The sequence below is a fragment of the Callorhinchus milii genome, unplaced genomic scaffold (genome assembly GCF_018977255.1).
Source record: "Callorhinchus milii isolate IMCB2004 unplaced genomic scaffold, IMCB_Cmil_1.0 Scaffold29, whole genome shotgun sequence".
Classification (NCBI taxonomy): Eukaryota; Metazoa; Chordata; class Chondrichthyes; order Chimaeriformes; family Callorhinchidae; genus Callorhinchus; species Callorhinchus milii.
In genome coordinates, this window is record NW_024704770.1 from 1,321,637 (window position 1) to 1,339,350 (window position 17,714).

General features: G+C 49.8%; 1 protein-coding gene across 2 annotated transcripts; it reads right to left on the reverse strand.

The window, feature by feature from the left end:
• Positions 1-1,533: 1,533 nt before the first annotated feature.
• Positions 1,534-17,578, reverse strand: LOC103189186 (DSN1 component of MIS12 kinetochore complex). 2 transcript variants are annotated; one of them, XM_007909506.2, is made up of 12 exons: positions 17,496-17,578; positions 15,175-15,208; positions 12,300-12,348; positions 8,695-8,937; positions 7,180-7,253; positions 6,533-6,605; positions 5,780-5,864; positions 5,199-5,258; positions 4,323-4,394; positions 3,728-3,869; positions 2,853-2,940; positions 1,534-2,258 (listed from the first exon to the last, which is right to left on the reverse strand). In XM_007909506.2, exons 1-12 carry the CDS (start codon positions 17,522-17,524, stop codon positions 2,191-2,193), a joined length of 1,017 nt encoding a protein of 338 aa, XP_007907697.2. In that variant the 5' UTR covers positions 17,525-17,578; the 3' UTR covers positions 1,534-2,190. The 2 variants fall into 2 exon arrangements, with proteins under 2 accessions (XP_007907697.2, XP_007907699.2); XM_007909508.2 differs by lacking the exon at positions 8,695-8,937 and having other exon boundaries at positions 17,496-17,577.
• Between the last annotated feature and the right edge of the window lie 136 nt (positions 17,579-17,714).

The window sequence follows — 17,714 nt, forward strand, 5'->3', positions numbered from 1 at the left end:
TTAAAAAAAAATGTCTATTTTTCAAAGCTTAGTTTTCTCTGGCCGCCCAGTGAGCACGTGAAACCTTCAGTGGGGCTCAGGGAGCCATCGTGGTCTGTTAGGAATGTTGCACTTATACCAGCATAAATATTGTACAATACCGAGGTCTCGTGAGTTTTAACGGTTGTTCCCGATCGGGTGAGTGATGCGATGATTCGATAACTAATGTTCTGATCCGACAAATAGTGTTATCACAATGTCATTTACACGAATTGGACGAGGCCGGGCACGCTGATCATTAACTAGGTTTGTGGTCGCTCAACAATAATAGTCCTTGCGTTTGATACAGCGCCTTATCACGTCTTCCGCGACGCCTCAAAAGCGCTTCACGGGATACACTGTACAGTGAATTGACTGTATGTTTTGTGGGCGAAACCCAGAAAAATACCGGAAATCGTTCTTTTTTTTAAAAAAAAAAATCGCAAAAAATACCTTCGGAAAGAACCTAGACACGGCGAGCAGTTCCCGGGGTGGCTGTCCCTGTCACACAAACAAATCGCAGATAAACGTCTTTTTTTTTCTCTCTCTCAGTCGAGTAATTAATCTCCAGCGGGTAGGTAGGATCATGCATCTGTTTAAATAGAACTCTATTGTATTATGCCTTTTTTTTCAAAAAAAAACTTTAAAAAATGTATAAAATTTGCTTTTTAAAACTGTAGGATGTAAAACTGCAAGACCTTGCCTTGGATATCGACCGGTTTTAGTTCCTGGAATGAGTTCATGTCTAAGTCTGCCTTCGCAAACTTTTTTTCCCACCCCCCCCCTTCGAAACTATGTACCGTGTGAAACGGCTTGACAGCAATTTGGAAAAAAAAAAGTTCAAAGAAGATGAGGTGTATTGCGTTTTTATTTGTACGGTTAACACCAAACACAATAAACCATTTTTTTGCCACAAACCCTCTCTTGCTGTGGGATTTCGGTCTTGAGTTTATTTGATCCAGCGTCTGATTTGGTGCAGGAGAGGCGATTGGAACATGAAGAGTTACGAGGCAACATCCATCTCGTTCACCTTCCACCATCCTGGCAACCGCAGGACAGGTCGTGTCCCCAAACTATCTGCTGTGTCCCTGAGATATTATCTCCTAACGGGAATCTATGGGGACGAGGCTCGATGTAGACTGTGGGTAAACACTGTCATGGACTCCGAGAATCATAGAACTATACAGCACAGAAGGAGGCCATTCGGCCTATCGTGTCTGTGCCGCTCTTTGAAAAGAGCTTCCAAATCAACCCCACTCCCCCCGCGCTCTCCCCATAGCCCTGATCAACCCCCACTCCCCCCGCGCTCTCCCCATAGCCCTGATCAACCCCACTCCCCCCTTTACTCATTCTGCGCTCATTTAAGCGCTCCTGGACACCACCCTGCGCGAGCGGCTCTACGTAAATACAAGTTGTTGTTGTTCTCTGGTGACTTTTCCGTGCACGGGAAGATATCCGCGAGGGAAGTTACCGTTACCGCATTGACCCGCTTTTTAGGAGATGAGGAAAGAGCCGGACTTGAAAACATTTTAATGTGCGATAGAACATCTCAAACTGAAGGACACGGCTGCTGAAGTCACTCAGCGACAAAACTCGACAACATTTAAACGCACGACCAGACTCCAGGCGTGGAATAGACAAAGGCGGAATCGCAGGGTCACAGGGCATTAAACTCCCAGACGGCTCCCAGATAAAATATAACATGTTTCTAGCAAGTGACGTGTCTGCTGCGGAGGCTTCGGTGACCGAAGCGGCTGCAGTTTTTTTCTGATCTGGCCTGAATAGACAGGACTGCCGGCCGCACGCGGGATTGCAGTGTCCTGTCAGCCCTTCAATGGGTCCCTGTCCACCCAGAGAAGCTCTGGAGATGAAGCTGCAGAGGGTTTAAGTCAGTGACGGCTCGGCTCGGCTCGGCAGCGAGGTGGGGGGAGAGAGTGTTCAGGCCACGGGTAACCTTTGCTGCAGCAGAGCAGCTCAGAACTGAAGCCACTCCAGTAAGATGTCGGCTTCAGCGAACCCAGGGTTCTCTCCAGGCCCTGGAACACATTAGACGCTGTGGAGACAAGATCAATACACAGCGTCTGTCTGTCTGTCTGTCTGTCTGTCTGTGTGTCTCTCTCTGCGTAAACGGTGATTCGTTTACAGACTCACAGGTTCTCAGCTCCTTCGAAATTACTTCTTTGTGATACTGAAAAATTTCCGCACGGGGGAACATTCCAGGCCCTGGAACGCATTGGACGCTGCGGAGACAAGATCAATACAGAGTGTCAAGGCCTTGGTCACCTCACACCCGCCCCAACCCCCAGCCCTCACCCAAACCCCACCCCTCACCCGGCCCCCCCCCCACCTCTCCGCCCTCCTCAATCCAATCCCCAGTTCGACTGTCCAGCGCCTCAGGATGTGCTCCTGATGTTAATCCAATTTGCTGCTGTTGAGTAAGTTCCACTCCAGCACCAGGAACAAAGTCACCTTTCCGCAGTCCACAGCCCCCTCCTCCCCACCCCCCACCCCAAACGCACACCCCGTCTATACAGCTCAAGCCAAGGCCCCTCTGACAGGACAGCAGTGGGTCTGGTTCTGTGAGCGGGAGAACGTGTCACCTTATCCTGACCGGGCTCGGCAGGACAAGCCCACACCCACCCACCCACACACAGTCACTTAAGAGCGTGTCCTGTGAAGCTCTCCTGTGTCCTCTCAACGATGCGATAAAGCTCTATATCAAATAAACGCCAGATACCCCCCCCTCAGCTGCCCAGCCCTGGACCCCCCAAACACGCTCAGCAGCTCATTCTGCTGCAAACAACAGGAGAGAAAGAGATCGGTAAAACACTCACCAACTGAGGCCGAGATGCTCTGCAGACTCTCCTCCCACTCCTGCCTGGCGCTGTTCAGCACCTGGATCATCAGCTGCAGTCGGTCCATCTGGAGGAGGAGACGTCATTTTAGACAAGAATAATAACCCTCGCATTTGATCTCGCGGCTTCGAGACAGCTCAGCGCCTCACAGAAGACGCCGTGAAGTGTAGTGACTGTGTATTTTGTGGGCGAAACGCGGCAGCCAATTGCGCCCAGCAGCGTCCCCACAAACAGTCGTGGATTGAGTGAACAAATTATTATTAGAAACAGGAGGAGGCCATTCAGCCCGTCGAGCCTGTTCCGCCATTCTATAAGATCTCGGCTGATCTGTTTCTCACGTCCAATTACCCGCCCTTTACCCCATATCCCCCGATACCCTAACTTAACAAATAGCTCTCTACCTCAGTCTTGAGGATGTGAATGGATCCAGTCATAATCCACAGCCTTTTGGGGGAGAGAGTTCCAAGTTTCCACTCGCCTTTGGGTAAAAAGTTGCCTCCTAATTTCACTCCTAAATGGCCTGGCTCCAATTGTAAGATTGTGCCCCTTGTTCTGGATTCCCCGCCTGAGGGAATAGCTTCTCTGTATCTCCCCTATTATAATTTTTTTGAGGGATTATTGCCCCCGGAAAAGTGATCCACCAATCAATCAACTAATAAACTGACTGCTCGGTGAACAGAGGCGTGTGGAGTAGGGAAACTTCCCCAACATTTTGCCCGGCTGTGGAATCGAACCCAGGTCCTCTCGCTTGCGAGCCGAGTGCACTAACTTGCAAGTTGCAAATACAAGTAAATCCTCAACACGATTAACTTACAGGATTAATGACCCCTCCCCGGGACCCGAGCTACACTCACTATACATTCCAGGCTTTGCAGAATCCCTGCGTCCTTCCCCAGGATGTGGCTGTAATCAGGTTTGCTCTCGATCACGTGCGTCTGAGAATTCTCCAGCACAGGCTCCGCTTCCACCTTGCAAAATTTCACTTGTTCCAAATCCCTTTTTGAATAAAATAAAACGTCACGAGGGGCAGAAGTGAGGATCGGGGCAAATCCCAGCAAACAGCGACCAACAACAACAACAACAACAAATGACATTTCCACAGCCCCCTTCACGTTGGGAGGACGTCCCAAGGCGCTGGACAGTCAAGGAATGGGACCCGAGCTGGGGGTTGGCATCAGGATCGGTGGAGGGACGGGGGCATTAGGGTGACCGAAGGCACAGTCGGAGAGGAGGGTCTCGAGTCGAGCCTTGAAGGAGGCGAGGGAGGGGAGCGAGGCGAAGGGACTGTGGGATGGAGTTCCAGAGGGTGGGGGCGGAGAGGCTGAAGGCCCGAGCGCCGATAGTGAGGCGGTCATGGAGCAGGCTGGAGAACAACTGTGAACGACAAGGTGGATTCTTAACACAGACTCGGCCACACATCGAACTGCAGCGCAGACACTGGTCACTCACTTGGTCGCCTGTTCTTGTTTTTCTTTCCAGTTTGTCAGTATCTGGTCCCAGGCTTTGCACTCGTTGTTTAACCTGAAAGTCAATCAGGCAATATCTTTACCAAGAGTCATGTTGTTAGCTATCCCCGCACACCCCTCTCCCCCACACCCCTCTCCTCCCCCTCCCTATCCTCCTTCCCACTCCGTGCATCAACCTCTCCCCACACCCCACCCACCCACCCACACACTGAATCCTGACTCAGCCCCGCATTACAGCTGCTAACCAGCTGTTTCTCTGGGTTTCCTAGTTAAATATTAACGAGGAAAGTATTAACTTAGAATCATAGAACCTTACAGCATAGAAGGAGGCCATTCGGCCCATCTTTGAAGGAGTTATTCAACTAGTCCCACTCCCCCGCACTTACCCCATAGCACTGCACATTTTACCTTTTCAAGTACCTATCCAATCCCTGTTTGAAAGCTGTCATTGAATCTGCTTCCACTACCCGTTCAGGCAGTGAGTTCCAGACCGTAACAACCCACTGGGGAAAAACATTTCTCCTCATCTCCTCTCTGGTTACTTTTACTACGATAGAAATTACAGCACAGAACGAAGCCATTCAGCCCACTGGACCTCAATAATACTTATCCGCGCATTTGAGACAGCGCCTTATCACGTCTTCGAGACGTCTCAAAGCGCTTCACAGAATATACTGTAAAGTGCAGTGAATGTATATTTTGTGGGCGAAACGCGGCAGCCAATTGCACACAGCAGCGTCCTCACAAACGGTCGTGAATTGGTCACTCAATCCGTGGGAGCTGTTTCCTCGTGTGACTCGAGTTAAGCAAAACCATTAAGAAATAGCGCATTGTGGAGCGGAAGCAGACAGCTGCTTACCTGGTAAAGTCTTGCTTCAACTGATCCATTATCATTTGCGTCTCTGGGTTAGTAGGAACTCTGTGTGGGAGAGGGGGGGGGCAAGAGGGAAAGAGTAAAGTCAGGAAGGCGTCTCAAAGCGCTTCGCAGGATACTCTATAAAGTGTAGTGACTGTATATTTTGCAGGCGAACGCAGAAGCTAATCTGCGCACAGCAACATCCCAGAGGTGAGTCAACAATTTTATCAGTCGGCCAGAAAATCAGGAGAGAGAGACTCCCTTCTCTTTTCAAACCCGCCCCACACGAGATCTTTAACATCCACGAACAGGGCACAAGCTCGGCTGAACATCACCTCTGACAATTGCTGCCAGCCAGCAGCCTGACACACTGCAAACCTTTACCCCGGTCGTGAAAGTCAGCCCTCAAACACCCACCCCCTCTCCCATACCCATTGCTTCACCCTCTCTACAGGGTGTCCACAAAGTCCTGTTAGCCCATAGTGATAAAACAGCGATATATGAGACGACTGAGGAGCTGAAACACACACACACAGTCACACCAGTCACACCCACCCACCCACTCCGAGGTTTCAGCCACTCACTCTGCTCTCTCCGTACACTTCTTTAACGTCCCGTCCACTTTCATGGCCTCCACCGTCCGCTTGAACTCGCTGGTGAGGGTAGCGGCTGGAGATAACACAAGCAACAAAGGGACATTCACACAGGGAAGAGCGGCGGCTAAAAAAATACAGTCAATGGATCTTACAGTACATTCTGTGAAGCGCCTTGAGACGTCTCAACAATGTGATAAGGCGCTGTATCAGATGCAAGAATTATTATTATTATAACTGTCCGCATGGCTCTCTTGGGGATTATATGGCCACCCACCCAGCCCCCGATTCCACACACTCAATCAAATTATTCTTATAAAATCAATGGCAATCAAAGTGGTTTTAGCTGGTTAGACTCCAGCAGTTAGTTACCTCCAACGCACACTCTGAGGTCCCTAAGTCCTGGCGCTTGCCAACCTGCGCCTAATACTTTCTGGAGTTAGGTAAACAGGACATGAGCCTCTGGGTAGACAGAAAGAGCTTTCTATTCTAGAGACAGGGAAATCCCACAAAATACGCAGGCAGTGCGCTCCCACTGAGCCAGGCTGACACGTAATCTTAAACTCAGAGCTACAGCAGCCAGACATTCCTTCACATCAGAGGATCATGAGAAGATGGACAGAGGTAACAACAGAGGCTCACAGTTCTACCTTTCCTCCTGTAAAACACACTCATCAAAGCTGTATCGAATGCCGGGATTGTTACGATGATTATTTGCAGGGTTTTCTCCCGGTTCTGACTCACCACGTGCCTGGAAGGTGGGAGAGTTGGGGTCCTCTGCTGGCTCCGAGGTTTGCTCCAACTTCTGCAGGCAATACTGTGATGGGAAACGGACGGTTTGGAAGCCTGACATTGGTAAGTCATCCACCTCCCCAGACAACAACACGTAATCCAACAAAACACACGGTCAATTCACTTGACAGTATGTTCTGGGAAGCGCTTTGAGACGTCTCGAAGACGTGATACAACTCTACATCAAATGCAAGGATTATTATTCTTATAAAAAAAAAACTACAAGAGCCTGATGCTTGAGAAGTTCTATATAATAATAAGCCTTGCATTTGACGTCGTTGAGATGTCTTATCGTGTCGTTGAGACGTCTCAAAGCGCTTCACAGGATATATTGTAAAGTGGAGTGACTGTGTATTTTGTGGGCGAAGGAGGGCACCTCCGACAAAGCAACACCCCCCCACCCAGCGCCACACTGAGTGTCAATTTATGACGATGTAAATTCAAGGCTTGAACCTACAACCTTGTGTCCCGTTGCCTTCGATTATCTACCACGTGAAGCAATTCCTCCCCACTTATCCTCAAACCTTTTCGTTATCTTAAACCCCTCTCCTCCAACCTCCCCCGCTGTGACAGAAAGAGTCCTGGCCTAAGTTACGTACCCGCAGACAGGCTTCTAAAAGCTGCGCCAGTCTCTCATCTTCGGGCAAATCCTGGCTGATGCCCTTGAAGATCTCTGAGGAAAGGAAAGAGAGATTAAAATCTACAACAACCACCTGTGTTTATACGCAGCGACCTTCACCCGGGCAGCGTCTGGGAGTTGCTTCATCTAGAAAAGGAAACAAATTTAAAAACTCCGGCAACTTAGACACTAGATATTTTAGCTAAGGACAATTATGTTATTTTAATAATAACCCTTGCAACTCGCCCACAAAATATACAGTCAATTCATTTTACAGTCTCTTCTGTGAAGTGCTTTGAGACGTCTAAAAGATGAGATAAGGCGCTATCTCAAAAGCAACGGTTATTATTATGATTTGACCTAGCGCCTGAGTGCAGGGGAATGGGATTGTGGAACTCGGGTTACTGAGCTGAAGCGGTCGTTTGATGTGAGGGGCTGCACGTACAGCAGTTTCATTCCTTATCTGGACGGCAGGGATTATTATATGGTAAGCAGAAGCAGATAATAATAATAAATAACAGCACAGATAAACATTTATACAGTGTCTTTATACAGGTTATAGAGCCATATGAACCTGTCCGCTCCCTCCGTTCAGTAGGCTCTTATCGTTTATCTTCATAAAGAACTGGAACTTCATCCCACAGTCCCTTCACCTCGCTCCCTCCCTTACAAATCTGAAGATCCATCTCAAGACCCTCTTCTTCGACCACGCCTTCAACCCCCCCACCTCCAGATTCCCCCTCAGGTCCAAATCCAGCACCTTGGGCCGTCCTCCCGACACGAAAGGCACCGTGTGAATTAAATTTGTTGTTGATGTTGCTGCCTTTCACGTCGGGATGACATCCCAAGGTGCTGAACGATACTGGCTGGGCATCTGAGCTGGGGGTGGGAGCTGAGGGAGGTGTGGTAAGTCGAAGATGTACGAAAGAAAGAACAAGCTCACATAGGATTGTCTGAAAGTACTTTACAGTAATCATTGTCGGGCCTGAGTGTGGTTGTAGCAGTGAGAGCTGGGTTACATGGAGGATGGGGCCGTGAGCTGAAGCCGTCGTTTGATGTGAGAGGCTGCACGTACAGCAGTTTCATTCCTTGTCTGGACGGCAGGGATTATTATATGGTAAGCAGAAGCAGATAATAATAATAATAATAAATAACAGCACAGGCCGTGAGCTCCGGTTGCAATGAGCTCCATTCCAATCCTTCTCCTGTTTAAAAACACACTGGTCTGACTGACTGACCGACAAGCAATTTGTGCGTCCAACGGTTAAGCGCTCTGAGTGGAGAGCGCTATACAAGTGCAAGTTGTTGTCGAAGTGAATGTCCAATGTATCTGGAGAACCGTTGGCCAGGGCCCTAGTAGGCATCATGAAGAAGCCATTGGAGGTGATGGATATGAGGGAGAGAAAGTCACACAGGAGAGAGGGGCTCAGCACTCGGTGCAGAGGGCTGCGCAGGTGATCAATCAATCGATCGTTCGGCCCTCGGTGTTGCTCACCTGTGGTGTCACAGTGGATCGGTGGCAGAGATTTCCGGCTCTTTCTGCCTTTGAAGCTGGAGCGGCGCCAGGATAGCAGGGAGGAGCGGGGGCTCTTTTTGGCGGGAGGCTTCGGGCTGAGCCTGGGGGCTAGGGATGGGCCTGGGGGGGGCTCGAGGGAGCCAGTCGGGAGCCCAGGGCTGACACCTTGCGCCTTGCGGAGGCTCCTTCGTGGCGGGGTTGGATCCGGCTTGGGGTCCAGTTCTAAAAACAAAGCAGAACAAACACAGAGTGAAGCCGGAGAGGAATGCAGCAACAATTGGGGTAAAGCTCCCTCCTCACTGAGCTGTTCTGTGCCTGAACTGAAAGGCAAGCTGTTTCTTCACTTCCTCATCCCACTCTCTCTCTTCCATCTACTCTGCTTCTCCGCCTTCGTTTCGTTCTTTTCTACGCTCCCATCTTCACCTCCTTCTCCTCTCCTGCCTTGTGTTGCGCAGAATGCGCAGAGTGGGATTGAAGCACACAGGAAGCAGCCTGCGGTCATCGACCTGAAATGTTACCTCGCTTTCCTCTCTCTCCATAGATGCTGCCTGACCTGCTGAGTGTTCCCAGCGACTTCTGTTTTAATTTCAGTTCTCAAGAACAAATCTACGCAAACACTATTTCAGTGAGCGAACAGCGAAGCTGTGGAACAGGCTGCCAAGGGAGACGGTTGAAGCAGGAAGTGTTCATTCTTTCAAACACAGATTAGTTTTCTTTTAGGGAATAACATTCTGGAATAGAGCACATAGGTAGTTTGGGACATGTGTGCATGCGACCATCAGGAAGGTGGAAGGCAAACTAGATGGACCTTGGTCTATTTTCGTCTAGCATTTCTTATGTTCTCAAGCACCTGCAGTATTTTGCCTTTTCCTATTGATATATTCACTGGTGTTTATTGAAACATCTTTCAAATCAGAAAAGGAAAAAGCAGCAATGCTCCCTGTGGACGAGCCAGCTACTGTGCCAGGAAGGAGAGAAAGAGAGAGAGAGAGAGAGAGAGAGGCGAGAGACCACCTGAAGAATATCCTGAAGTAAGCTGCAGGTAATATATGTCAAGTATAATAATAATCCTCATCCTCACCTACAAGGCCATTCACGGCCTCGCTCCCTCCTACCTCTCCGACCTACTATCCTCCTACCTACCTGCCCGTACCCTCCGTTCCTCCGGCTCCGGTCTGCTCCACATCCCCCGCCCCAACCGCCCTACCATCGGTGGCCTTCAGCCTCTCAGCCCCGAGGCTCTGGAACTCTATCCCTCAGTGCCTTCGCCGCTTCCTCCCTTTCCTCCTTCAAGGCCGGTCTCAAGACCTTTCTCTTCGACTGCGCCTTCAGCTCCCCTCTCGACTCTCTACCCCCTCCTCGCTCCCTTCTTTCCCTCCCCTCACCCTGACCATTTCCCCCCTCCTCGCCCCCTCCCTTCCCTTACCCTGACCATTTCCCCCCAATGCTCGGGTCCTGACCCAACTGTACAGCGCCTCGGGACGTCCTCCCGACCTGAAAGGCGCTCAAAAAAATGGAATCTTGTTGTTGTTGTTGCATTTGATGTAGAGCCTTATTGAGTCATTGAGACGTGTCTCAAGACGGTTCACAAGTAAAGTGAATTGACTTGTGTATTTTGTGGACGAAACGCGGCAGCCAATTGCGCACAGCAGTGTCCCACAAACAATCGTGGATTGAGTGACCAACTTTTATTTAGTTTGAAGGGGTTATTACCCCTGGAAAGCGATCCGCCAATCAACTAACAGCCGAGTTCTTACTTACCGCTAGGTAAACAGAGGCTTGTGGAGTAAGTAAACTTGCCTAAGGTTTCGCCCTGCCCGGGAATTGAACCCAGGTCCTTTCCACTTGCGAGGCAAACGTGCTAATTAGTACGCTGTGGAATGCTACGTATTACACAGCAACAAGGCACAAGATCAGCAATAATAATAATAATTCTTGCATTTGATTGCAACAACAACATTACATTTGTATAGCACCTTTCACGATAAATCATGTCTTCAAGGATTCTCAAAGCGCTTCACAGAATATATTGTGGAGTGCAATGACTGTGTATTTTGTGGGCGAAATATAATCTGCAGAGGTTAGGGTTAGGATTTCAGCCACATGTGAGCTAGATAGAGGGTAGACGAGATGGCTTCTCTGGTGGATGGAGAAGATGGGAGGTTGAAAGCAAAGGAAAGCATCACATATCCGTTAGTTAGCAGATCCTGATGCTAACCACACACAAGTCACCTCAGGCTAACATTAAAATGGATGGTTTGGCACCAATCACCTTTCATCTCTAATACCAGAGTTTGAACCGAGGCCCAACATAGAGGATGAGTGCACTCTCAGGTGTAACTGTGTTGGCCTTACCTTCCCGGTCAGTACAAGGTCACAGAACAGAGTCAGTCTCACACAGGCCACAAGAAGGGCTGAACCAAGGGATCAGTTGTACAAATCTGACTAACAGCATTGTAAACCCAGAGAGATGTACAGGCGAAGTGGAGAGGTAATAATAATAATCCTTGCATTTGATATAGCGCTTTTCACGTCGGGAGGACGTCCCAAAGCGCTTCACAGAATACACTGTAAAGTGGATTTGACTGTATATTTGTGGGCGAACGCGGCAGCCAATTGCACACAGCAATGTCCCACAAACAGTCGTGGATTGTTTTTTTGGAGGGATTATTATTAGGCTCTGTGTGGAGTAAGGAAACTTGCCCAAGGTTTGGCCCTCTGCCGGGAATTGAACTCAGATCTCTCGCTTGCAAAGCGAGTGCTCTAACCACTGAGCTACAGGACTCCAGGGGGACGTACAGACAAACAGCAAGTGTACAGGCGAAGGGGAACGGTACAGGCACACGGGGAGGTGCACAGGCACACGGGGACCAGTCAGCACTCAGGCTGAGCTGGGTCTCTCTCCTTCTCTCTCTCTGTTTATATTTACACAGCGCCTTTCATGTTGAGAGGACGTCCCAAGGCACTGCACTGTCAGGGTTTTGGACCCGAGCTGGGGGTTGGGATTAGGAGGGGTGGAGGGCGGGGAGGGTAGGGGTAGGAGGGCGGCCGAAGGTGCCGACGAAGAGGAGGGTCTTGAGACGGGCCTTGAAGGAGGCGAGGAAAGGGGAGAGGCGAAGGGACTGTGGGATGGAGTTCCAAAGGGTGGGGGGGCAGAGAGGCCGAAGGCCCGACCGCCAATGGTGGGGTGGGGCGGGCTGGGCGGGGGACGTGGAGCAGGCAGCAGGGCCTCGGAGGAGCTCACTGTATTAAGAGTCTCAGGCAAGACATTAATTCAGCGCTGAAGCCCATCTGTCACACTGAGTGGAAAGTGAGCCTTTCTGGCAGTGAACCAGCTGAAGAGCAAAAACAAACATCTGTGACTATAACACCTGTGGACGAGTGACTATTTCTCACTGTCAATTTTCCAAACTGCCTCGAATGTCAGGAGCAATGTTACCCTGTCATCTAAACCAGCTACACACACGCGCGCGCAGACACTCACACTCAAACAGCACTAACGCACAGCGAGTCTCAGTCCTTTGTAATCTCGCGACAGCGCTGACACACACACACACACACAGTTTTGTGCAGGTTCTTCTTACCCGACTCTTGAGGCCCCTGTTCTGTGCGACGGCTTTTTTTGATGGAATCCTAATTTTTTTTTTAAAAAAAGGGAGACACAGAGAGAGAGGCAAATTATATTGCAGCGTTTGATTTTAATAGAAACAAAACCCGGACTTCGCCTGCTGCTCTATCCCTGTCTCTACTGATAACAATAACAGCAGCTTGCATTTACACAGCACGCCTCACGCAGGGTAGCGTCCCGGAGCGCTTTACAGCGTGGGGCAGAATGGGTGAAAGGTAAAGCAACTTCCTCCGCATGTACCTCTCTCATTCCCGTTGAATGCCCGTATATACCCCATCCAAACAGCCACTCCTGGCAATTCATTTCACCTTCCTATCACTACCTTGACTTGTCCTTCCAGCGAATCTTAGTTTCCAAGCACGCTTAGAGTATATATTGCCTATGAAATGCTTTCTGTAATGGAGAGAAATCATTATCATAGCCAATCAAGATTTAAATCCTTTTAAAAACAAATAATCTTTTGGTCACTCAATCCACGACTGTTTGTGGGACGCCGCTGTGCGCAATTGGCTGCCGCGTTTCACCAACAAAGTATACAGTCAATTCACATTACAGTATATCCTGTGAAGCGCTTTGAGACGTCTCGAAGACGTGAGAAGGCGCTGTATCAAATGCAAGGACTATTATTATTATTTGGCATTGGTAAATAAATAGAGAAACAAATTCCTTCATGTCAGCGTACTTGGGATCTGGCTCAAACACTGTAGAAGCAGATGTAGCTGAATTTCAGAACACAACTACAATCAGCTGCCAAATATTATCACGCTATGGGTCAGGAAGTGCACATTAAATCTAGTCCATCTGTAACTCTGCTGCATGAGACTCCATCCTTTCAAGATATTGTTGTCTCTTTGCATGAATTCCTGATCCCGTACATTTCCTTTGCTGCCGGTTCCGGCCTTCTGCTCTTCCCTCATCCTTTCCGCTCCATCATCGGCGGCCGTGCTTTCAACCACTACGCGCAAATCTCTGGAACTCTCTTCCGCAATCCCTCAAACTCGCCTGTCTTCAGATCCCACCCTTCATCTTCTGACTGAACCTACGGACACCTTCCCTCGCTTCCCAAGCTCTGGCACTGTTAAGTGTGAAGGACACAAAATAAATGCATGTGGTTGTTTCCTACCCACCATTTCTGTTGGGACACTCTCGGTCACCTCTCAATAGCTGATACTGGAAGTGCAGGGTAAAAGGATTAGGTGTCCAATTCCACACAATAATACAATTGATATTGTACTTTTCATGTCGGGAGCCCTTCAAAGGATACAACATGAAGCAGAGTGATTGTGTATTTTTATGGCAATGTGCCAACAAACAGCCGTGAAATGAATGACCAATTTTATTTCGGGGGTTGCGGGACACAGGGAGAAAGTCCTTTCTCTTTTTGAAAATGTGATCTTACCGTCCACCTGAATAGGGCGCAGACGGCGAGCTCGGTTTAATGTCTCATCTGAAGGACGTCATCTCCAACAATCTAGTGCACCCCCAGCACTGCAAGCACTCCAGGACCCTACCCCGTGTGAAGGGCACTATATAAATGCAAGTTGTTGTTGTTGCATTGGAGCGTCAGCTTAGATTGTGTGATTCCAAGTCCCGACATGGTGGCTTGAACCCACCACCTTCTGACTCAGAGGCAAAGTGTGACTGACTGAGCCAGGCAAACACACAAGCCTTGATGGTTACCCAGCATCAACCAGAGCTGTTCAAAGACATGTTCAGTAATACACTATGAACCAAAGCAGAAAGGTGGCACGTTGAGGTCTTGAAACACTGGGGCATACTGACTTGTTCCCTCTGATATATGGTTGCTTGCAAAGCAGCAATGAGGAGAAGAGCACAAACAAGGCGATGCAGGGGGGAGTTTTGGCCCAAAGTGTAGGAACAAAAATATATATACTGTATATGAGAGACATGGCTCAGTTTTGCGGATGCTTATTTCATTTTCTGTTGGCCGGCTGAAACCAAGATACAGTCTATTAAGAACAAATGTGCTATAGTATGTGAAAAGTGGGACAGATTGTTAGTGTTTGTGTTGGCTTAGGTGACTTTATTTTCACTCTTGTATCAGCCCGTTAGCAATGTACACAGCAAACTAGCTGCTGCCCTCTCCCAACGAGCCAGGGTACCAAAGTAATAAAGCCCCATCATCAGGGCTAAACAAAATTAGCTCCCAAATCATATGTGATAGGTACAAACACATAGTAAAGATAGACCTACCACAAAAGTAGTAAATACAAATTTCTCCAAAAGATCTCCTATAACAACTTGCATTTACACAATGGCAGCTTCTCGGAGCATTTAACAGTGGCGGAGCCAGTGACCATAAGCACTGTTGAAGGGGAAGGTCTTCAGTCCTTGACCATTTCCCCCCTCCTCGCTCCCTCCCCTCACCCTGACCATTTCCCCCTGCTCGGGTCATGACCCAACTGTGCAGCGCCTTGGGACGTCCTCCTGACGTGAAAGGCGCTTTATAAATGGAATCTTGTTGTTGTTGTTGTTCAGTCATGATCCAAATGAGGGGAAGGAAGAGTGGCGGCGGAGGGAATAGGGCTAATTGGATGATTCTTTCAGAGAGACAGTGCAGTCAATAACAGATTGATTGGCCCCTGTGCTGCAAAGTTCTATGATTCTAAGAATTGGGGGGAGAGGAGAAATGGAAACCACATTACAGTGGAAATCACATTCTTGAGTTCGGGGCAGAAGGCAGGAACTTTACTTGGCATCTGGCTGCAGCGACATCTGATCTGAGAGACTGACTCTAACGCTGACTAAAACAGTGTCCTCTCCAGAATGACACGCTTCACTTGACGAACAAAAAAAGTAAGACTACACACCTGATCTTCTGTGTCCATCTTGGAGTTCCTGAGCCTAGTAATCAACAGAACAGAAACAATATATAAATAGGGCTTCAGGGTTAGATAGATAGTTAGTTCAAAGGTACTTGGCCAATAGTATCCCAAACCAACCTTATTTTTTCGCACAATAAAAAACAATAGCCCATTCTCCCATGTGATGCCACTTCAGCCTCAGTACACCACTAACACACACAGCGCTACGAAAAATACAACATAGCCATTTACCTGAAGAGTGTCACTGCTGAAATCAATTTACTGGGATTTGCGAGCGGAGTGACAATAACAACACACGACTCAGATGAGAGCACTGGGTGTTCTCCGCGTCTGGGCATCCCATTTTCAGAGCCATGGGAAGGTTACAGCAAAAAGCACACATGAATGATACCAGGGATAAAATAATAATAATCCTTGCACTTGATATAGCGCTTCTCACATCCTCTAGACGTCTCAAAGCGTTTCACAGAATATACTGTAAAGGGAAACGACTGTATATTTGTGGGAGAAACGCGGCAGCCAATTGCGCACAGCAGTGTCCCACAAACAGTCGCGAATCTATTATTGTTTTTTTTCTTGGGCGATCATCAGGCGTGTGGAGTGAGGAAACTTGCCCGAGGCAAAAGGAATAGTTGTGAGGATAGGCTAGAAAAATTGGGGCTTCCCCAATTTTCCCCCCAATCAGAAACATGACTTAAAAGGGTCTTAAATAGAGCTCGTCAAAGATGAATAGTGAAATTGAGGAGCTGTAGTTGTGACAGTATTTATAAGGACCTATAGGGAAGAGCAGATTTCACCCTAAGCCAAGACACAGTGTGAGTAGCCCCTAACAGAGAGTATACGGGTGCAAATCTGACATTAGCCATTCAATGTCATAAAGAGCCTTTTGTAAATAACCCGTCTTCGATCTCACGCCTATACCGGATTTTGTGCACGTGTGTATTCTGCAGCCCTGTCTGCCTCTCCAGGTGGATGTTAAAGATCCCCTGGCGCTATCTGAAAATAAAAGGGAGTTTCTCACGGTGTCCTGGCCAACAATCCATCGATAAAATTGGGCGTTTGTTCATGGCTGTCTGCGGGGCATTGCCGTGCCCAAATTGCACTGCTGCGTTTGCCCATAAAATACAGTCACTCCCATTTTTCATCATGGAAGTGGAGTTCTGTAGCTCAGTGGTTAGAGCGCTCGCCTCTCAAGCGAGAGACTTGGGTTCGATTCCCGGCCGGGCAAAACCTTGGGCAAGTTTCCTTACTCCTCACAGAGCCTAAATAATAATCCCGCAAGAAAAAACAAACAAGCAACAATAAATTGGTCACTGCAATCCGCGGCTGTTGGCGGGGACGCTGCTGTGCGCAATTGGCTGCCGCGTTTCGCCCACAAATGTAGTCAATTCACTTTACGGGATATGCTGTGAAGCGGTTTGGAGTGCCGGGAGGGACTGGGGAACAGAGGCCATCGCCCTCCTGAAATAGCCAAGAAATAGTAATAATGATAATTAATAATACTCCTTGCATTTGATACAGTGCCTGATCATGGTGTTGGGTGGGGGGGTGTGTGGGGAGGGGGGGGAGGGAGTGGTGTGGGGGGGGGAGGGGGGTGTGGTGGGGGGAGGGGGGTGGTGGGGGTGTGTGTGTGTGTGTGTGGGGAGGGGGGGTGTGGTGGAGGGGTGTGTGTGGTGGTGGTGGGGGGTGTGTGGGGGGTATGTGGAGGGGGGCTGTGTGGTGGGTGTGGGGGGTGTGGTGGGGGGTATGTGGAGGGGTGTGGGGGGGGTATGGGGGGTGTGTGTGTGTGGGGTGTGGTGGGGGGGAATGGGGGAGGGGGGTGTGTGGGGGTATGTGGAGGGGGGCTGTGTGGGGGTGGGGGGTGTGGTGGGGGGTATGTGGAGGGGTGTGGGGGGGGTGGGGGGTGTGTGTGTGGGGTGTGGTGGGGGGGGGGGGGGGTGTGGGGGGGTGTGGGGGGGGGGGGTGTGGGGGGGTGTGGTGGGGGGCTGTGTGGGGGGTGTGTGGGGGGGGTGTGGGTGGGGCTGTGTGGGGGTGGTGGGGGGGTATATGGAGGGGGGGGCTGTGTGTGGGGGGGAGGGGGCGGATGTTTTTCCTGTGTGTGGCGTCGTTGAAGACGCGGCGCCCTCTCACGCCCTCGAGACGTCTCGCGGCGCTTCACGGAATCCACTGGGTAATGTGTGTGTGTAGTGACTGTGCGTTTTGTTCGGTGGGCGGACAATGGCGTCCCCCCCCCCCACTGCCACTCGCCCACAGCCGTTGGAGTTGAAGGGACGCTATGGCGAAGCCGCCGTGTGATTTTTTTTTACCTGATCTTCAGGTTCCCGCCGTCCGCCATTTTCAAACCGCCAACCGTCAACCGCCGCTCGCCGCCCGCGCGCGAGGAGTGGGCGGGGCCGAGGGAGGAAGGCCAGGGAGGAAGGAGTCGCCACCGCGCCTGCGCCGAAGCGCTCAAGCCCGCCGGGAGATGTAGTGCCTTTTCGGGTGGCTCCGTCTAACTGCAATTCCCAGCATGCCACGCGACAGGG